This window comes from Aotus nancymaae, unplaced genomic scaffold, assembly GCF_030222135.1.
Source record: "Aotus nancymaae isolate 86718 unplaced genomic scaffold, 86718_ANA_hifiasm-v0.15.2.pri h1tg000004l, whole genome shotgun sequence".
Classification (NCBI taxonomy): domain Eukaryota; kingdom Metazoa; phylum Chordata; class Mammalia; order Primates; family Aotidae; genus Aotus; species Aotus nancymaae.
In genome coordinates, this window is record NW_026988415.1 from 65,987,211 (window position 1) to 66,009,351 (window position 22,141).

The window sequence follows — 22,141 nt, forward strand, 5'->3', positions numbered from 1 at the left end:
ACCCTATGTTTACTAAAAATACAAAAATTAGCCAAGGGTGGTGGTGTCTTCCTGTAATCCCAGCTACTTTGGAGGCTGAGACACGAGAATCACTTGAAACTGGGAGGCGGAGGTTGCAGTGAGCCCAGATTGTGCCACTGCACTTCACACTTCAGCCTGGGAGACGGAGCGAGACTCTGTCTCAAAAAAAAACAAAAACAAAAAAGAAAAACAAAAGCAAATTATGCATTTTTATAATCCATGTTACTTTCTAAAGTGAAAAAAGTTCTGCTTCTATGTGTTTATGTGTGCAATTATCCTTTATTTCTTACATGTTAATGTAAGCAAGTTAATCAATTCCCAGTTAGATTTCATTAGTTAGAAATTTAGTACACACTTATTAAGTGCCTACCATATGGTAAGGAATTGTGAGGGTCTCTGCTGTCTTGTAGCTAATAGTCTAGAAAGGGAATCAAATGTCAAAGTGTCTTAAAATGGCAACTGCCAGAATATAGGTAATAGGAAATGTAACTGGTCAAATGCTTCTGAATGATGAGCCACTCCATGATTTCCCAGCTTTTTCTAGACATAACCCTATAAAGATGAGAAATCATAAATTAGCATTAACTCTACATTGAGATTCTTGTTTTCTTTGTTATCCCCTCCTGCCTTCTTAACGTTCGTGACAAGAATTAAACATTGTGGGTGGGGCTGGGTGTGGTGGCTCACATCTCAGCACTTTGGGAGGCCGAGGTGGACAGATCATGAGGTCGAGAGTTTGAGACCAGCCTGGCCAACATGGTGAAACCCCGTCTCTACTAAGAATACAAAAATTAGGCTGGGGATGGTGGCTTACGCCTGTAATCCCAGGACTTTGGGAGGCCGAGGTGGGTGGATGACCTGAGGTCAGGAGTTCGAGACCAGCCTGACCGACATGGTGAAACCCCATCTCTTCTAAAAATACAAGAATTAGCTAAGCATGGTGTCAGTTGCCTGTAATCCCAGCTACTGGGGAGGCTGAGGCAAGATAATCGCTTGAATCTGGGAGGTGGAGGTTGCAGTGACCTGAGACCATGCCATTGCACTCCAGCCTAGGCAACAAGAGTGAAACTCCATGTCAAACAAAAAGAATACAAAAATGAGCCGGGCGTGATGGTGCGTGCCTGTAATCCCAGCTACTCAGGAGGCTGAGGCAGGAGAATTGCTTGAACCTGGGAGGCAGAGGTTGCAGTGAGCCGAGATTGCGCCATTGCACTCCAGCCTGGGCAACAGAGCAAGACTCCATCTCGGGGCGGGGCGTGGGGGTGGGAGGCGCACATTGAGGGGAATAATAAATATGATCGCATTTAATTTCAAACTGAAATCCTATCAACTAACCATGCTTCTTTCCGCTGCCTCATGATGATTAGCTATTAAAAAAGAACAAACAAACAGTAGCTCTTTATTGTATGTAGATGTAAATTTTCATTTCTGGCTGGGCACAGTGGCTCACACCTGTAATCATAGCACTTTAGGAGGCCGAAACTAGTGGATCACCTGAGGTTGGGAGTTCAAGACCAGCCTGATCAACATGGAGAAACCCCATCTCTACTAAAAACACAAAATTTAACACACAAACAAAACTTTAATTTCTATAGGACAAATGCCAAGGAATGTGGTTGGTGGGTTGTATGGTAAGTGTATGTTTAGTTGCCTGATTTTTTTTTGAGGCAGACTCTTGCTCTGTTGCCTAGGCTGGAGTACAGTGGCGCGATCTCAGCTCACTGCAGCCACCTCCTGGGTTCAGGCAATTCTGCCTCAGCCTCCCAAGTACATGGGATTACAGGCGCACGCCACCATGCCTGGCTATTTTTTTTTTTGAGATGAAGTTTTGTTCTTGTTGCCCAGGCTGGAGTGCAATGGCACGATCTTGGCTCACTGCAACCTCCACCTCCCAGATTCAAGCGATTCTTCTGCCTCAGCCTCCCGAGTAGCTGGGATTACAGGCATGCACTACCACGCCTGGCTAATTTTGTATTTTTTAGTAGAGACAAAGTTTCTCCCTGTTGGTCAGACTGGTCTCACACTCCTGACCTCAGAGAATCCGCCCTCTCTGGCCTCCTAAAGTGCTGGGATTGCAGGCGTGAACCACCATGCCCGGCTATTTTTTGCAACAGAGTTTTGCTCTTGTCTCCCAGGCTTGAGTGAAGTGGCATTATCTCCTCCACCTCCCGGGTTCAAGCGATTCCTGTGCCTCAGCCTTCTGAGTACCTGGGATTACAGACGTGTGCCTCCATGCCCAGCTAATTCTTGTATTTTTTTTAGTAGAGATGTAATTTCAACATGCTAGCTAGGCTGGTCTCCATCTCCTGACTTCAAGCGATCCACCCGTCTTGGCCTCCCAAAGTGCTGAGATTACAGGTGTAAGCCACCATGCCTAGCCAGTTGCTTGATTTTTTAAGAGACTGCCAAACTGTTTTTCAAAGTGGCTGCACCATAGTACATTCCCAACAGTGAGGTATGAGCGTTCCATTTTCTCCACATCATCACTAGCATTTCGTTCTGTCAGTATATTTTATTTTAGTAACAAATGTGTAGTGCTGTCTCCTGCTCTTAATTTGCATTTTCATAATGGCTAATGATGTTGAACATCTTGTCATGTGTTTATTTGCCATCTGTTGTTCCTCTTTGAGTAAATATCTCATGTCTTTTACTCATATTCTAATTGAATTGTTTGGTTTTTTACTTTTGAGTTTCGATAATTAAAAATATATATATATTCTAGCTATTCCTACTCTGTAGCTTGTTTTTTCAGCCTCTTAATGAGCTCTTTAATTAAGATTTTTTTTTTTTTTTAGATGGGTCTAGTTCTATCTCCCAGGCTGGAGTACAATGGCATGATCTCGGCTCACTGCCACCTCCGCCTCCTGGGTTCATGTGATTCTGCCACCTCAGCCTCCCAAGTAACTGGGATTACAGGTGCCTACCACCATGCCCGGATATTTTTGTATTTCTTTTTTATTGCATTTTAGGTTTTGGGGTACATGTGAAGAACATGCAAGATTGTTGCATAAGTACACACGTGGCAGGGTGATTTGCTGCCTTCCTCCCCTTCACCTATATCTGGCATTTCTCCCCATGCTATCTCTCCCCAACTCCCCACCCCCCACTGTCCCTCCTCTATTTCCCCCGAAAAAACCCAGTGTATAGTGCTCCCCTCCCTATGTCCATGTGTTCTCATTGTTCAACACCTGCCTATGAGTGAGAACATGCGGTGTTTGATTTTCTGCTCTTGTGTCAGTTTGCTGAGAATGATGGTTTCCAGGTTCATCCATGTCCCTACAAAGGACACAAACCCATAGTTTTTGATGGCTGCATAATATTCCATGGTGTATATGTGCCACATTTTCCATGTCCAGTCTATCATTGATGGGCATTTGGGTTGGTTCCAGGTCTTTGCTATTGTAAACTGTGCTGCAATGAACATTCGTGTGCATGTGTCCTTATAGTAGATCGATTTATAATCCTTTGGATATATACCCAGTAATGGGATTGCTGGGTCAAATGGAATTTCTATTTCTAGGTCCTTGAGGAATCGCCACACTGTCTTCCACAAAGGTTGAACTAATTTACACTCCCACCAACAGTGTAAAAGTGTTCCTATTTCTCCACATCCTCTCCAGCATCTGTTGTCTCCAGATTTTTTAATGATCGCCATTCTAACTGGCGTGAGATGGTATCTCAATGTAGTTTTGATTTGCATTTCTCTAATGACCAGTGATGATGAGCATTTTTTCATATGTTTGTTGGCCTCATGTATGTCTTCTTTTGTAAAATGTCTGTTCATATCCTTCACCCACTTGTGAATGGGCTTGTTTGTTTTTTTCTTGTAAATCTGTTTTAGTTCTTTCTGAATTCTGGTTATCAGTTCTTTGCCAGATGGGTAAACTGCAAAAATTTTTTCCCATTCTGTTGGTGGCCAATTCACTCTAATGACTGTTTCTTTCGCTGTGCAGAAGCTGTGGAGTTTGATTAGGTCCCATTTGTCTATTTTGGCTTTTGTTGCCAATGCTTTTGGTGTTTTGGTCATGAAGTCCTTGCCTACACCTATGTCCTGAATGGTTTTGCCTAGATTTTCTTCCAGGGTTTTTATGCTGTTAGGTCTCATGTTTAAGTCTTTAATCCATCTGGAGTCAATTTTAGTGTAAGGTGTCAGGAAGGGGTCCAGTTTCTGCTTTCTGCATATGGCTAGCCAGTTTTCCCAACACCATTTATTAAACAGGGAATCCTTTCCCCATTGCTTGTTCTTGTCAGGTTTGTCAAAGATCGGATGGTTGTAGATATGTTGTGTTGCCTCCAAGGCCTCTGTTCTGTTCCATTGGTCTATATCTCTGTTTTGGTACCAGTACCATGCTGTTTCGATTACTGTAGGCTTGTAGTATAGTTTAAAGTCCGGTAGTGTGATGCCTCCCGCTTTGTTCTTTTTGCTTAGAATTGACTTGGCTATGCGGGCTCTCTTTTGGTTCCATATGAAGTTTAAGGTGGTTTTTTCCAGTTCTGTGAAGAAGGTCATTGGTAGCTTGATGGGGATAGCATTGAATCTGTAAATTACTTTGGGCAATATGGCCATTTTCACGATATTGATTCTTCCTAACCATGAACATGGAATGTTTCTCCATCTGTTTGTGTCCTCTCTTATTTCGTTGAGCAGTGGTTTGTAGTTCTCCTTGAAGAGGTCCTTTACATTCCTTATTAGTTGTATTCCTAGGTATTTTCTTCTCTTTGTAACAATTGTGAATGGCAGATCGTTCTTGATTTGGCTCTCTTTAAGTCTATTATTGGTGTATAGGAATGCTTGTGATTTTTGCACATTGATTTTGTATCCTGAGACTTTGCTGAAGTTGCTTATCAGTTTCAGGAGATTTTGGGCTGAGACGATTGGGTCTTCTAGATATACAATCATGTCGTCTGCAAATAGAGACAATTCGACTTCCTCCTTTCCTATTTGAATACCCTTTATTTCTTTTCCTTGCCTGATTGCTCTGGCTAGAACTTCCAGTACTATATTGAATAGGAGTGGTGAGAGAGGGCATCCTTGTCTAGTGCCAGATTTCAAAGGGAATGATTCCAGTTTTTGCCCATTCAGTATGATATTGACTGTCGGTTTTTCGTAAATAGCTTTTGTTATTTTGAGATACGTTCCGTCTATACCTAGTTTATTGAGAGTTTTTAGCGTAAAGGGCTGCTGAATTTTGTCAAAGGCCTTCTCTGCATCAATTGAGATAATCATGTGGTTTTTGTCTTTGGTTCTGTTTATGTGGTGAATTACATTTATAGACTTGCGTATGTTGAACCAGCCTTACATCCCCGGGATGAATCCTACTTGATCATGATGTATAAGCTTTTTGATGTGCTGTTGCAATCGGCTTGCCAGTATTTTATTGAAGATTTTTGCATCTATGTTCATCATGGATGTTGGCCTGTAGTTTTCTTTTCTTGTTGAGTCTCTGCTGGGTTTAGGTATCAGGATGATGTTGGTCTCATAAAATGATTTGGGAAGGATTCCCTCTTTTTGGATTATTTGAAATAGTTTCAGTAGGAATGGTACCAGCTCCTCTTCGTGTGTCTGGTAGAATTTGGCTGTGAACCCATGTGGACCTGGGCTTTTTTTGGGTGGTAGGCTCTTAATTGCTGCCTCAACTTCAGACCTTGTTATTGGTCTATTCAGGGTTTCGACATCTTCCTGGTTTAGGCTTGGGAGGAGGCAAGTGTTCCGGAATTTATCCATTTCTTCCAAGTTTCCTAGTTTATGTACATAGAGTCGTTTGTAATAATCTCTGATGATGGTTTGAATTTCTGTGGAATCTTTGGTGATATCCCCTTTATCGTTTTTTATTGCATCTATTTGGTTATTCTCTCTTTTCTTTTTTATTAATCTTGCTAGTGGTCTATTTTGTTGATCTTTTCAAAAAACCAGCTCCTGGATTCATTGATTTTTTTGAAGGGATTTTTGTGTCTCTGTCTCCTTCAGTTCTGCTTTGATCTTAGTTATTTCTTGTCTTCTGCTAGGTTTTGAGTTTTTTTGATCTTGCTCCTCTAGCTCTTTCAATTTTGATGATAGGGTCTCAATTTTAGATCTCTCCTTGCTTCTCATGTGGGCACTTATTGCTATATATTTTCATCTAGAGACTGCTTTAAATGTGTCCCAGAGATTCTGGTAGATTGTGTCTTCCTTCTCGTTGGTTTCGAAGAACATCTTTATTTCTGCCTTCATTTCATTGTTAATCCAGTCAACATTCAAGAGCCAGTTGTTCAGTTTCCGTGAAGCTGTGTGGTTCTGAGTTACTTTCTGAATTCTGAGTTCTAACTTGATTGCACTGTGGTCTGAGAGACTGTTTGTTATGATTTCCATTCTTTTGCATTTGCCGAGGAGTAATTTACTTCCAATTATGTGGTCAATTTTAGAGTAGGTGTGATGTGGTGCTGAGAAGAATGTATATTCTGTGTATTTGGGATGGAGAGTTCTGTAAATGCTTGTTTCGGGTCTGAGTTCAAGTCCTGGATATCCTTGTTAATTTTCTGTCTGGTTGATCTGTCTAATATTGACAATGGGGTGTTAAAGTCTCCCACTATTATTGTGTGGGAGTCTAAGTCTCTTTGTAAGTCATTAAGCACTTGCCTTATGTATCTGGATGCTCCTGTATTGGGTGAGTATATATTTAGGATCGTTAGCTCTTCTTGCTGCATTGATCCTTTTACCATTATATAATGCCCTTCTTTGTCTCTTTTGATCTTTGTTGCTTTAAAGTCTGTTTTATCAGAGACAAGAATTGCAACTCCTGCTTTTCTTTGCTCTCCTTTTGCTTGGTAAATCTTCCTCCATCCCTTTATTTTGATCCTTTGTGTATCCTTGCATGTGAGATGGGTTTCCTGGATACAGCACACCGATGGGTTTTGGCTTTTTATCCAGTTTGCCCATCTGTGTCTTTTGATTGGGGCATTTAGTCCATTTACATTTAGGGTTAATATTGTTATGTGTGAATTTGATCCTGCCATTTTGATGCTAGCTGGCTGTTTTGCCCGTTAGTTGATGCAGATTCTTCATTGTGTTGATGCTCTTTACCATTTGGTATGTTTTTGGAGTGGCTGGTACTAGTTGTTCCTTTCTATGTGTGGTGCCTCTTTCAGGAGCTCTTGTAAAGCAGGCCTGATGGTGATGAAATCTCTGAGTACTTGCTTGTTTGCAAAGGATTTTATTTTTCCTTCACTTATGAAGCTTAGTTTGGCTGGATATGAAATTCTGGGTTGAAAGTTCTTTTCTTTAAGGATGTTGAATATCAGCCCCCACTCTCTTCTGGCTTGTAGGGTTTCTGCTGAGAGATCTGCTGTGAGTCTGATGGGCTTCCTTTTGTGGGTAACCCGACCTTTCTCTCTGGCTGCCCTTAGCATTTTCTCCTTCATTTCAACCCTGGTGAATCTGATGATTATGTGCCTTGGGGTTGCTCTTCTTGAGGAATATCTTTTTGGTGTTCTCTGTATTTCCTGGACTTGAATATTGGCCTGCCTTGCTAGGTTGGGGAAGTTTTCCTGGATAATATCCTGAAGAGTATTTTCCAGCTTGAATTCATTCTCTTCGTCACATTCACGTACACCTATCAAATGTAGATTAGGTCTTTTCACATAGTCCCATATTTCTCGTTGACTTTGTTCATTCCTTTTTACTCTTTTTTCTCTAATCTTGCCTTCTCGTTTTATTTCATTGAGTAGATCTTCGACTTCTGATATCCTTTCTTCTGCTTGGTCAATTCGGCTGTTGAAACTTGTGCATGCTTCGCGAAGTTCTCATGTTGTGTTTTTCAGCTCCATCAATTCACTTATATTCCTCTCTAAGTTGTTCATTCTCGTCAGCATTTCATTAAATCTTTTTTCAAGGTTCTTGGTTTCTTTGCATTGGGTTAGAACATGTTCTTTTAGCTCACAAAAGTTTCTTATTACCCACCTTCTGAAGCCTGATTCTGTCATTTCATCACACTCATTCTCCATCCAGCCTTGTTCCCTTGCTGGTGAGTAGTTGTGATCCCTTGTAGGAGGAGAGGTGTTCTGGTTTCGGGTGTTTTCATCCTTTTTGTGCTGGTTTCTTCCCATCTTTGTGGATTTATCCACCTGTGATGTTTGTAGTTGCTGACTTTCAGATTAGGTCTCTGAGTGGACGTCCAGTTTGTTGATGATGAAGTTATTTCTGTTTCTTAGTTTTCCTTCTAACAGTCTGGCCCCTCTGCTGTAGGACTGCTAAGGTCCCCTCCAGGCCTTGCTTGCCTGGGGTTCACCTGCAGCAGCTGCAGAACAGTAAGGGTTGCTACCAGTTTCTTCTTCTGCTGTCTTTGTCCCAGAAGGTTACCTACCAAATGTCAGTCTGATCTCTCCTTTATGAGGTGACTCTTTGGGTATACGGGGTTGAGGGAGCTGCTTGAGGAGACAGTCTGTCCTTTATAGGAGCTCCAGTGCTGAGCTGTGTGCTCCATTGTTCATTCAGAGCTGCTGGGCAGGTACGTTTAAGTCTGCTGCAGCAGAACTCATAGACCTGTTTTTTTCCCCAGGTGCTCTGGCCCAGGGAGTTAGGGCTTTATTTATGAGTTTCCAGTGTGCTGCTGCCTTTTTTTCGGGGCTGCCCTGCCCAGCAAGGAGGCAGGCTAGTCACTGTCTGCCTGGAGAGGCTTTGCTGAGCTGCTGTGGGCTCCGCCCAGCTGCCATGTGAACTTCCCTACAGTCCTGTTTATATGGGTGTTGTTAGAACTGCCTTGGCAATGGTGGCCCACCTCTGTAATGGCAGGCTCTCTCTGTAATGGTGGGTTGCCTCGGCAATGGCCGGCTGCCTCAGCAATGGCAGACTACCTCCGTAGTGGTGGAGTGCCTCGGAAATGGCGGATGCCCCTCCCCCACAGAGCTGGACAGTCCCAGGTTCAGCTGTGCTTGATGTGAAACTCTCAACCCAGAGCATTTCCAATTGCTGTTTTTTTGTGGGTGTGGGACCAGCCGAGCCTGATCACCTGGCTCCCTGCCTCAGAGCGTTTTTTTTTTTTTTTTTAAGTTGAATGGTCGACTCTCTCCCAGGTGTTCCAGTCGCCTGTTGAAAAGGCGCCGGGATCTGTGTGATTTCCCGTGCGGCAACCCACTGCGCCGGATGAAACAGCGGTGCTGCGATTTGTGGCACTTTTTTTGCCCGGGAATCTCCTGGCCTGGCTCCCTGTTTCAGCCCCCTTTTTTTAATCAGATGAATCGGCGACTCTGCCTTCACGGAGCTCCAATCGCCAACTAAAAGAGCACCTAGACCGCTGTATTTTGTATGGAGAACCGCTGCACCGGGGCACCGGCAAAACAGCCGCACTGGTGACCCGTGGGGCTCCTCTCCCTGGGAATCTCCTGGTCTGTGGGCAATAAAAATCCGTCTGGAAATGTGGCGTCCACTCACCCTCTGCTCTTTCACTGGGAGCTGCAATCCTGAGCTGCTCCTAGTCGGCCATCGTGGATCTTCCCCCCCAATTTTTGTATTTTTAGTAGAGACGGGGTTTCACCATGTTGGCCAGGGCTGGTCTCAAACTCCTGACCTCAAGTGATCCACCTGGCTCGGCTTTCCAAAGTGCTAGGATTACAGGTGTGAGCCACTGCACCCAGCCCATAGAGTAAGATTTTTTAATTATAATTTTTTTGAGACAGAGTCTAGTTGTGTCACCCAGGCTAGAGTGCAGTACTGTTATCTTGGCTTACTACAACCTCCTCCTCCCAGGCTGAAGTAAATTTCATGCCTCAGCCTCCTGAGTATCTGGGATTATAGGCATGTGCCACCACACCCGGCTAATTTTTGTATTTTTAGTAAAGACAGTGTTTCACCATGTTGGCCAGGCTGATCTCAAACTCCTGGCCTCAAGTGATCTGCCCACCTCAGCCTCCCAAAGTGCTGGGATTACAGGCATGAGCCACTGCAACCGGCTGAATTTTAATGAAGTCCATTATATCAATTTTTCTCTTTTTATGGATTCTGCTTTTGTCAGGTCTAAGAACCCTTTGCCTACCCCTAGCTCCTGAATATTTTCTCCTATTTGTTTTCCTAAAAGTTTTATAGTCTTACAGTTAAGCATATGATCTATTTTGAGTAATTTTTTATATAAGGTGTGAAGTTCATATTTTTGGCTATGTATAACCAATTACTATTTGTTGAAAAGACTATTCTTCCTACACTGAGTTGTTTTTGCACCTTTGTGCAAAATCATTTGGCTACACTTGTATGGGTCTATTTCTGGGTTGTTTATCTGTTCTGTAGGTCTGTGATCCTATCCGTTCATCTGTACCACACTGTCTTGATTGTTGTGGCTACACAGTCAACCTTAAAATTGAATAGAGTGATTGCTCCCACTTAATTCTTTGTTTTCAAGATTTTCACTGTATTTTCTTTTTGAGAGAAATGAAATTGTATATAAAACTGGCCATTGGTTTAAGTCAACATTCTTTCAAATTTTTGGCAAATGAAAGATTTTGTTTTTTTTATCTTAAGTTATTTATTAGTAAATAATAAATGATTCTGGCTGGGTGCAGTGGCTAATGTTTGTAATGCCAACACTTTAGGAGGCCAAGGTGGGAGGCTTATGTGAGCCCAGGTGTTCAAGACTAGCCTGGGTGACATAGTGAAACCCCTGTCTCTACAAAAATTAAATATATAAGGGCCAGGTGTGGTGGCTTAAGCCTGTAATCCCAGCAGTGTCAGAGGCCAAGGCGGGCAGATGGCTTGAACCCAGGAGTTCCAGACCAGCCTGGGCAATATGGAGAAGCCCCATCTCTACAAAAAATACAAAAATCAGCCGAGCATGGTGGTACATGCCTGTATTTCCAGCTACTTGGGAGGCTGAGGTGGGAGAATCACTTGAGACCACTAGGTCAAGGCTTCAGTGAGCCCTGATTTTGCCACTGCACTCCAGCCTGGATGACAGAGCAAGACAGTGTCATTTGTTCGTTCGTTCATTCATTCATTCATTCATAATCAATCACATTAAAAGTGTAATGTCTGATTAAATATTATAAAATAATGTATCTTAATAATTATCCAGCCCAACTACCAACTTTGGTTTTAGGGCTCACATTTTCTGTATACCTCTGCTTGTTAGTATTGATTTTAAGTAAGTTGCCTAATTAAAAGAACTTTAAATGGCAAGTTGAATATATTAATAGCATGCTCATTTTATCTTTTTTAGATGGTGTTATCTGAAAAGGTTAGTCAGCTGATGGAATGGACTAACAAAAGACCCGTGATACGAATGAATGGAGACAAGTTCCGTCGCCTTGTGAAAGCCCCACCAAGAAATTACTCTGTTATTGTCATGTTCACTGCTCTCCAACTTCATAGACAGTGTGTCGTTTGCAAGTATGAACTTTCAACTACACTTTAAATAACTCATAAAACGTTAACCATTTCTCAATCCCAGAAGAGCCAAATTAGTGCAGTGGGTACTTAAATAATATGTATACCTTACTTAGGATGTCTGTGGTAGCAATACTACTGCTCTTTTATAGTCAATTGGTGGTTATCCATGTTAGTGGGGGGAGCATAAATAAAGTATTGTGGTAGCCATCATAAAATTAACTTAAAAATCAAACAATCATCTTATAAATTAGTATCAACTTGGCCAGGCACGGTGGCTCATGCCTGTAATCCGAACACTTTGGGAGGTCAAGGCAGGTGGATCATTTAAGGTCAGGAGTCTGAGACCAGCCTGGCCAATATGGTGAGACCCCGTCTCTACTAAAAAAAAAAAAAAATACAAAAATTAGCTAAGCATGTGGTGCACACCTGCAGTCCCAGATATTTGGGAGGCTGAGGCAGGGTAATCGCTTGAACCTGGGAGGCAGAGATTGCGGTGAGCTGAGATCGCGCCACTGCACTCCAGCCTGGGCAACAGAGTGATACTCTGTCTCAAAAAAAAAAATTAATATCAACTTATATAAATGTATGCCAGTAGCACTGGTGTAGCATTTTATTATTTATAAGTGCTTTCAACTTCATACTCTTGTATTGTCAAAATCCCAGAAGGTAGGAAAAACAAATATCCTACCATTTTTAGAAGAAACAGGCTCCAGAATTTTAACTGGTCTACCCAATGCTTGAGATATTTACTAGTGCAATGATGGTGGCTTCATCCAAGTTTGGAATACAAGAAAACTGGTAATTTAAAGAAAAAAACAACAACAAAGATGCAGTTGGATGTGGTAGCTCATGTCTGTAATCCAGCACTTTGGGAGGCTGAGGCAGAAGGATCACTTGGGCCCAGGCATTGTAGACCAGCCTGGGCAACATAGTGAGACTTTGTATCTATAAAAATAAACAAAATTAGCTGGGTATGGTGGTGTGCCTGTAGTCTCAGCTACTCCAGAAGCTGAGGCGGGAGGATCACTAGACCCTGGGAGGTTGACGCTATAGAGAGCTATAATCATCCCGCTGCACTGCAGCCTGGGTGACGGAGCAAGAGCCTGTCTCAAAAACAAACAAACAAACAAAAAACAAAGATGCATGTGATCTCATGTGAAATCTAAAAAAGTTGAACTCCTAGAAGCAGAGTAGAATGGTGGTTTTGAGAGGCTCGGGAGAGGCCATGAGGGGAAGTGTATAAAGTTTTAGTTAGATAAGAGGAGTAAGTTCTGGTGATCTATTACACAGCATGGTGGCCATAGTGTATTGTAGATTTTGAAATTGCTAATAACATTTTAAATGCTCTCACCACCAAAAAAGAATAAATATGTAAGGTGATGATTACATTAATTATTTTTTTTTAAATCCCAAAGATCCATGATTGAAGAATGTTTCTAATTTCCCAATTGTTGTGTAGTGATTATAAACCTTGGAGGTGGAGACTAATCTTGCTGATGTTTTCATCAAACAGTGGTTTATTGATTTTATTTTGTTGTTTCTGAATTATCTTAGGAGCAAAGATTGCTATTTTTATTTTAAATAAAAACACCATGGACAATTCAAAATGGTGGATACTAAAAAATAAAATAGCATTCGGGAAAATTTGTGCTCAAAAATTAAAAAATTTGTGTCCTTTTACTTATATTTTTAGATCAGTGTATCTGATCAGGTAAGTAACTTTAAATGAAATGACTGAGGGGAGGGGGTGGAAAAAAAAAGGAAAGAAAAAATGACCAAACTACTGTATGAGAAATTAGTAAAAACTAGGAGGTGCTCCAGATTCTGACAGCCTGAGACATGCAAAGGAATAGACAGCTTGTTTCATAATGGTGTGTTCTGCTACCCTAAGCCTTGATAACTTTTCTTTTTATTTATTTATTTATTTTTTAAAATTTTTTTGAGAGGCAGTCTCACTCTCGTCGTGTAGGTTGGAGTGCAGTAGTGTGATCAGGGCTCACTGCAACCTCCACCTTCCAGGTTCAAGTGATTCTCCCTCCTCAGCCTCCTGAGTAGTTGGGATTACAGGCCTGCACCACTACACCCGGCTAATTTTTGTATTTTTAGTAGAGACGGGGTTTCTCCTTGTTGGCCAGGCTAGTCTTGAACTCCTGAGCTCAGGTGATCCACCTGCCTCGGCCTCCCAAAGTGCTGGGATTATAGGCGTGAGCCACTGGGCCCAGCCAGCATCTTACTTTCTGTAAGACCAAATTTAATATTAACCCCAATTTTTCTACACTCATTCAACAAAAATTAAGCAACAGCAATGTGAATAATACTATATTTGTGGTGCTCTTGGAATGAGAATTGTAAAATAGATGTCCTATCCTTATCATCTGGTTAAGGAAATGAGTTACACCTATGAAAATTTAGATGGCAATATGAGGCAATTTGTGGTTACCAGATCAACTGTACATATAATAAATCCTATAAAATTCCCATAAAGAAAGTTAATAGGAGTGATTAGGATTGGCCTAATGGAGGAAATAAGACTTGTGCTAGGGCTAGACAAGTGGGTCAAGTGTTGATACAGTCAGGATATTCTGGTTACAAGCATGATGTACACAATGGTAGAAGGATAGGAGTAAATAAAATACTGGGAATAAAGGGTTCTGTTTGAGATTGATTAGTAATAAGGTTAGATAAAAATTAGGTGCTACTGGGTTCAATAATTCTCCTGCCTCAACCTCCTGAGTAGCTGGGATTACAGGTGTGCACCACCATACCTGGCTAATTTTTGTATTTTTAATAGAGACGGGGTTTCGCCATGTTGGCCAGGCTGGTCTTGAACTCCTGACCTCAGGTTATCTACCTACCTCTGCATTCCAAAGTGCTGGGATTAGCACTTTGAAATTAATTGAGGCGTGAGCTGGCCTCAATTAATTTCAATTCCTAGAGTCTTCTTATCTTTCATCCTAATAACTTATCTGATTATGTTATTTACCACATAGCATTTGTACTTCAGATTTTTAAAAATGGATTAATATTGTATTTCTACTTTCTTTAGTGAATATATTGCTGCCACGTCTTTGAAGTCTTAGAAGTAAGGTAGGGTTTTGAAAGTTATTGTAGAGACAATTAGCTGTGTATTTCCAATGATTGTTGAAAGAGTTGTGGGATAAGAAACAGGCACAAAGTATGAAATGGAGTCAGGTAATTACTACTTCTGGTGAAATCCCTAACTTAGGATAAGGCTTCTCTTATGCCAAAACAAGGTTTGTCTTAACCCTGACAGCACAATCTGACCTGTCAGTGTTTTTTATTATCTCTCCCATTGGAAAAACTTCTATTGCTTGCTTGGACTTGTTTTACTAGTGTAAATGAGATTGCTATCAAAAAGTGTTTTATATGTTATCTTCACAAATCTCATTGCATCCAGGCAAGCTGATGAAGAATTCCAGATCTTGGCAAACTCCTGGCGATACTCCAGTGCATTCACCAACAGGATATTTTTTGCCATGGTGGATTTTGATGAAGGCTCTGATGTATTTCAGATGGTAAGATCTTTGGTTTATTCTGCTATGTAAAAATAGGTAAAATACAGTCAAAGTAGAATACATTTTTTTCAGTGGTTATAAGTCATTAAATAGGATTGCTCTTATGTAAGATCTAGAGTAGCAAGCTAAAAGCTAAACTCAAGCTAACCATAAAATGTAGTTATCAATGCTAACTTACTAGAATATGAAAATTGAATAGTAATCAAATAACGTATTTTTATTGTAGTAAAATACATAAACTGTCATTTTAACCATTTTAAGTATATAATTTATTAAGGAAATTTTGAAACCACAACATGAGTCCCAGCATTATGTGATATTGAAGTCCTTAGTACAGCCAGGTTCCTATCTTTATTCCCTTACCTCTTTTTTAAAATTTTTATTTTTATATCAATAATTTTGGGGCAGCAGGTGGTTTTTGGTGACATGGATAAGTTCTTTAGTGGTGATTTCTGAGATTTTGGTGCACCCATCACCCAAGCAGCATACACTGTACCCAAATATATAGTCTTTAATCCTTCACTCCCCTCTGACCCTTCCCCCGCAAAGTCCATTATATCAGTCTTTGCATCCTCATAGTTTAGCTCCTACTCATATATGAGAACATAAAAATATTTCATTTCCCATTCCTAAGTTACTTCACTTAGAATAATGGCCCCCTGCTCCATCCAAATTGCTGCAAAATACATTATTTCATTCCTTTTTATGACTGAGTAGTATTTCATGGTTTATCTATACCACATTTTCTTTATCAACTCGTTGGTTGATCAACAATTAGATTGGTTCCATATCTTTGCTATTGTGAATTGTGCTGCTATAAATATGTGTGCGTATGTGTCTTTTTCATATAATGACTTCTTTTCCTTTGAGTAGATACCCAGTAGTGGGATTGCTGGGTCTAATAGTAGTTCTACTTTGAGTTCTTTAAGGAATTTCCATACTGTTTACCATAGTGATTGTACTAGTTTACATTCCCACCAGCAGTGTTAAAAGTATTCCCTTTTCACTACATCCACACCAACATCTATTGTTTTTTACTTTAATTGTGGCCATTCCTGCAGGCATAAAGTAGTATCTCATTGTGATTTTGATTCCCATTTCCTTGATAATTAGTGATGCTAGCCATTTATCTTCTTTTGAGAAATGTCTGTTCTTCTCCTTTACCCACTTTTTGATGGGACTGTTTTTCTCTTGCTGATTTGAGTTCTTTGTAGATTCTGGATATTAGTCCTTTGTCAGAAGCACAGTTTGCAAATTTTTTTTTTTTTTTTTTAAGACAGAGTCTCACTTTGTCATTCAGGCTGGAGTGCAAATGGCTTGATCTCGGCTCACTGCAACCTCCGCCTCCTGAGTTCAAGCGATTCTCCTGCCTCAGCCTCCCGAGTAGAGGGACTACAGGCGCGTGCCACCACACTGGGCTAATCTTTTTTTTTCAGTAGAGATGGGGTTTCACTGTGTTGGCCAGGATGGTCTCGATCTCCTGACCTTGTGATTCACCCACCTTGGCCTCCCAAAGTGCTGAGATTACAGGTGTGAGCCACCGCGCCCGGCCAAATATTTTTTTCTACTCTGTGGGTTGTTGACTTACTCTGCAGATTATTCCTTTCACTGTGCAGAAGCTTTTTAGATTAATTAGGTCCCATTTTTAAAATTTTTATTTTTGTTGCATTTGCTTTTGGGGTCTTAGCCATGAATTATTTGCCTAAGCCAATGTTTAGAAGAGTTTTTCAGCTGGGTACGGTGGCTCACGCCTGTAATCCCAGCACTTTGGGAGGCCGAGGCAGTTGAATCACTTGAAGTCAGGAGTTCAAGACCATCCTGGCCCCATCTCTACTAAAATACAAAAGTTAGCCAGGTGTGGTGGCGGGTGCCTGTAATCCCAGCTACTCGGGAGGCTCAGGCATGAGAATCACTTGAATCCAGGAGGTGGAGGTTGCAGTGAGCCAGGATCGCACCACTGCACTCCAACCTAGGTGATAGAGCAAGACTCAGTCTCAAAAAAAAAAAAAGATTTTTACAATGTTATATTCTAGAATTTTTATGATTTCAGGTATTAGAGTTAAGTCTCTGGCCCATCTTGAGTTGATATTTTTGCTCCCTTACCTCTAGTCTTAGTACGAAAGTAGATCTTTTCTTGTTTGGAACTGAACCTTTTTCCTGTACCCTGTATCCCATACTCACCTGCCCTGTCAGTCATGACCTCTCACAACTATTTTTCTTTGTTCGTTTTTAAGACACAGTCTCACTCTGTTGCCCAGGCTGGAGTGCAGTGGCACAATCTCGGCTTACTGCAACCTCTGCCTCCTGGGTTCAAGCAATTTTCCTGCCTCAGCCTCCCAAGTAGCTGGGATTACAGGCGCCTGCCACCACACCTGGCTAATTTTTTTAATTTTAATTTAATTTAATTTAATTTTTTTGAGACAGAGTCTTGCTCTGTTGTCCAGGCTGGAGAGCAGTGGCTTGATCTCAGCTCTCTGCAACCCTCTCCCTCCTGGGTTCAAGTGATTCTCCTGCCTCAGCCTCCTGAATAGCTGGAATTACAGGTGCCCATCACCATGCCCGGCTAATTTTTGTATTTTGAGTAGAGATGGGGTTTTGCCATGTTGGCCAGGCTGGTCTCGAATTCCTGACCTCAGGTGATCCACCTGCCTCAGCCTCCCAAAGTGCTGGGATTACAAGCGTGAGCCACTGCGCCCAGTCTATTTTTAACTTCAGTCTCTCTACTAGTTCTTCCCCCTTGCATATAAATACTTAAGGACATAGATTCAATTTTGTCTTTGTTTATAAATGTGTTTAACTCATGTATTTGAACATATTTTACTTGTATAAAACATAAAAGGAAAAAGCTAAATATAATGGCTTGATATACATCTTCATATCAATGACTTCCCAATCTAAAAATTTATCATGTCCCAAATTAAACTCCTGTCTCTTCTACTTTCACCCAAACCTCATCTTGTGTTCTGCATCATTAGTGACACTTCTTTGTCATCTTCATCTTCTTGTACAACATATGTCATAGCCATACCTCCTTTATATTCCGAGGCCCACATTAATCTCTCATTCAAGCTAATGTAGTAAGTAGCCTTTTAACTGGTCTACTTACCTTCCATTTAGCACTGTCTCCATATTACCTGCTATAACATTTCCCAGAGTTTTTTCTACACGGTATTAATAAGAATTCTTGGAAAAATATAAATTTGGGAAACCTAGTTTAAACAAAATTAAGCTTTCTTTTTACTTCAGGGTTCAAGAACTAGGAAGAGGCTAAGTTCTTACCCTACTTGCAAACTAACATGTTAGCCTGCTACAGTTTCAGGGATGCTGGCAGAAAATATGACACTCTTGAGTCAGAGTCCACCAAAGGACTTTTTGCTGTTTATTTTTGAGATTAGGTCTTGCTATGTTTCCCAAGCTAGTCTTGAACTCCTGGGCTCAAGTAATCCTCCCTTCCTAACCCCCTGAGTAGCTGGGATTACAGGCTTTCGCCACCATGCCTGGCTCAAGTTAAAGGACTTTACTACTCACAATAAGTAGCCATAGTGTCAGCATTTTCTTGCATAGGTTCCCCAAGCCCCACTTCCCATAGGGCAATCCAAAGAAGGTCAGTGGTCAGCTACTTAGAAGGCTGGGGCAGGAGGATTGCTTGAGATCAGGAGTTTGAGGCTGCAGTGAGCTGTGATCATGCCTCTACACTCTAGCCTGAGCAGCAGAGCAAGACTCCAATTCTTTTTATTTTATTATACTTTAAGTTCTGGGGTACATGTGCAGATCGTGGAAGATTATTACATAGGTATACACATGCCATGGTGGTTTGCTGCATCCATCCCCGTCACCTACATTAGGTATTTATCCTAATGTTATCCCTCCCCAATCCCCCTCCCCTCTGCTATCCCTCCCCTAGCCCCCCACCCCCCAACAGGCTCCAGTGTGTGATATTCCCCTCCCTGTGTCCATGTGTTCTCATTGTTCAATACCCACTTATGAGTGAGAACATGCAATGTTTGGTTTTCTGTTCTTGTGTCAGTTTGCTGAGTATGATGGTTTCCAGCTGCATCTATGTCCCTGCAAAGGACAAAACCTCGTCCTTTTTGTGGCTGCATAGTATTCTATGGTGTATATGTGCCACATTTTCTTTATCCAGTCTATCATTGATGAACATCTGGGTTGGTTCCAAGTCTTTGCTATTGTAAACAGTGCCACAGCGAACCTAGGTGTGCATGTGTCTTTATAATAAAATGATTTGTAATCCTTTAGGTATATACCCAGTAATGGGATTGCTGGGTCAAATAGTATTTCTATTTCTAGATCCTTGAGGAATCGCCACAGTGTCTTCCACAATGGTTGAACTAATTTACACTCCCACCAACTCTTTTTTTTTTTTTTTTTTAAGACAGGGTTTCACCATATTGGTCAGGCTGGTCTCGAACTCCTGACCTCAGGTAATCTGCCTGCCTCAGCCTCCCAAAGTGCTGGGATTACAGGTGTGAGCCACCACGCCCGGCTCACCAACTCTTAAGAAAACAACAAAGAGGGCCAATGGGCTGCATTATGGGAGAGGAACACCCAAGTTCTGGGGACCCACATTTTCTGTAATGGATAGTAAGTGTGCCTCCCTTTTGCTATGGAGGGAGACTGTGTAACCACCCAAGGGCTTCATCTTGCCCACTGCCTAGACAGAGCCAATTCATCAAGACAGAAGAATTGCAATAGAGAAAGTAATTCACGCAGAGCCAGCTGTGCGGGAGACCAGAGTTTTATTATTATTCAAATCAATCTCCCCAAGCATTCGGGGAGCAGAGTTTTTAAAGATAACTTGGTGAGTGGGGTAAAGCCAGTGAACCAGGAGTGCTGATTGGTCAGAGGTGAAATCATAGGGAGTTAGAGCTGTCTTGCCGCTGAGTCAGTTCATGGGTGGGAGTTACAAGATCAGATGAGCCAGTTTATTGATCTGGGTGGTGTGAGCTGATCCATCAAGTGCAGGGTCTGCAAAATATCTCAAGCACTGATCTTAGGAACAGTTTAGGGAGGGTCAGAATATTGTAGCCTCCAGCTGCATGACTCCTAAACCATAATTTTTCATCTTGTGGCTAATGTTAGTCATACAAAGACAGTCTAGTTCCCAGGCAAGAAGGAAGTGTGCTTTGGGAAAGGGCTGTCACCATCTTTGTTTAAACTATAAACTAAATTTCTCCTAAAGTTACTTCAGCCTACAACCAGGAATGAACAAGGATGGCTTGGAGGTTCAAAGCAAGTTGGAGTCAGTTAAGTTAGATCTCTTTCACACTGTCTCAGTCATTCTGCAAAGGCAGTTTCAACTGTCTTCCAAAGATATACAAATATCCTTGAGAAGATTGTCCAGAACAAAGGCAGATAGTGCCTTTACCCACAAGATGTGCAGAATCATGAGAAAGTCATGAATTGTCTCCCAACACAGCTTTTCAGAGATCAGAGACGTTAACATGCTGATGCTGGTATGTCTTATATTTTCCAGTAGGGGCGCTAATATATAGAATTTCTCATATTGTCAGATCACTTAATGGAGCATTTGGCTAGATTCCATGGAACACCCTTTTTTTTGTTGTTTGTTTTGTTTTTGAGATGGAGTCTCACCCAGGCTGGAGTACAATGGCTTGATCTTGTTTTACTGCAACCTCTATCTCCCGGATTCATGTGATTCTCCTGCCTCAGCCTCCTGGGTATCTGGGATTATAGGCAGCCACCACCACACCTGGCTAATTTTTTGTATTTTTAGTAGAGGCAGGGTTTCACTATGTTGGCCAGGCTGATTTCGAACTCCTGGCCTTCTGATCTGCCCGCCTTGGCCTCCCAAAGTGCTGGGATTATAGGTGTGAGCCACCGCCCCCAGTTTGCAACACACTTTTGGAAGGAGTAGTGTATAGACTGAAGCCAGAATTCCTTAGTCTTTCTAACTTCGTGTACTCTTTACTGCAGTCACACCATTCCCATAATCATATTCTTTGATGCACTCTCTTATGTCAGCACTGTCGATTGTTCATTTACAACAACATAAAGCATCCTTTCTTCCCTGCCTGCTTTCTCTCCACTCTCAAAATTCTGCTTACATTTTAAGCTTTGTTTCAGATACTCCCCGTAAGATTTTTCAACTTCTCCAGATAAAAAGTGAGTCACTCCTTTGCTTGTATTGTTATACTACTTGCCTTAAATTTCTGTTATACGTTTATCCACATTTTGTCTTACAGTAGAGTTAGCTCTGTAGTTGTTTGAAAGTCTCCCTTAGAATATAGTTACTACTTAGTTAATGGCAGAGCCATATCCTATAGCTATCAGTGCTAATCACATAATGGGTATTCAGTAAATTTTGAAAAAATAGCTTAATGTTCCCATTTTACAATATATCATTCATTGTGCTATTCATATTCCAATCTCACATAGCAATCTCCATAAATCAAAATCAGTGCATTTATAAAAATGTTGTAACCTAAAGGGTTAGTGCATTTAGAATTTATTAGACCAAAGGAAACAATTTCTAGAGTTTAAGAAATTGAGGTTGGGCATGGTGGCTCATACCTGTAATCCCAACACTTGGTGGGAGGCCGAGACGGGGGGATCCCTTGATTTCAGGAGTTTGACACCAGCCTGGCCAACATGGTGAAATCCCATCTCTACTAAAAATGCAAAATTTAGCCAGGCGTGGTATTGGATGCCTGTAATCCCAGCTACTTGGGAGGCTGAGACAGGAAAATTGCTTGTACCCAGGAGGTGGAGGGTACAATGAGACAAGATCATGCCACTGCACTCCAGCCTGGGTGATAGAGCAATACTTTGTCTCAAAAAAAAATTGCTTTTTAATTCTCTACTATTTAGGTTGTAATTATTTCAGAAATTAAAAATTTTAATTCCATTTATTTTAAGATGATAACACATAACTTCTGTTAGTGATTTGTAAAAATAGAAAACCCAGTTTTTTCTACCTCAAATAGTTTTTTTTACTGATAATATAATATTTATACATATTTATAAATGTATACATGTGATATTTTGTTACCTGCATAGAATGATCAAGTCAGAATAGTTGGAGTATCTGTCACCTTGAATATTTATTATTTCTATATATTGGGAACATTTCAAGTCCTCTCTTCTAGCTGTTTTGAAATATATAATACATTGTTGTTAATTATAGTCACCGTACTCTGCTACCGAACATTAGATATTACTCCTTCTATCTAACTATATGAGTGTACCCATTAAC

General features: G+C 41.2%; 1 protein-coding gene across 1 annotated transcript in view; it reads left to right on the forward strand.

The window, feature by feature from the left end:
- The window catches only part of MAGT1 (magnesium transporter 1), a 68,180-nt gene that overhangs the window by 15,089 nt on the left and 30,950 nt on the right, over positions 1–22,141 (forward strand). Inside the window, exons 2-3 of the mRNA XM_064362916.1 lie at positions 11,202–11,371; positions 14,790–14,907. Of these exons, the coding sequence (XP_064218986.1) occupies positions 11,202–11,371; positions 14,790–14,907 (288 nt within the window). The remainder of the gene's footprint in view (positions 1–11,201; positions 11,372–14,789; positions 14,908–22,141) is intronic.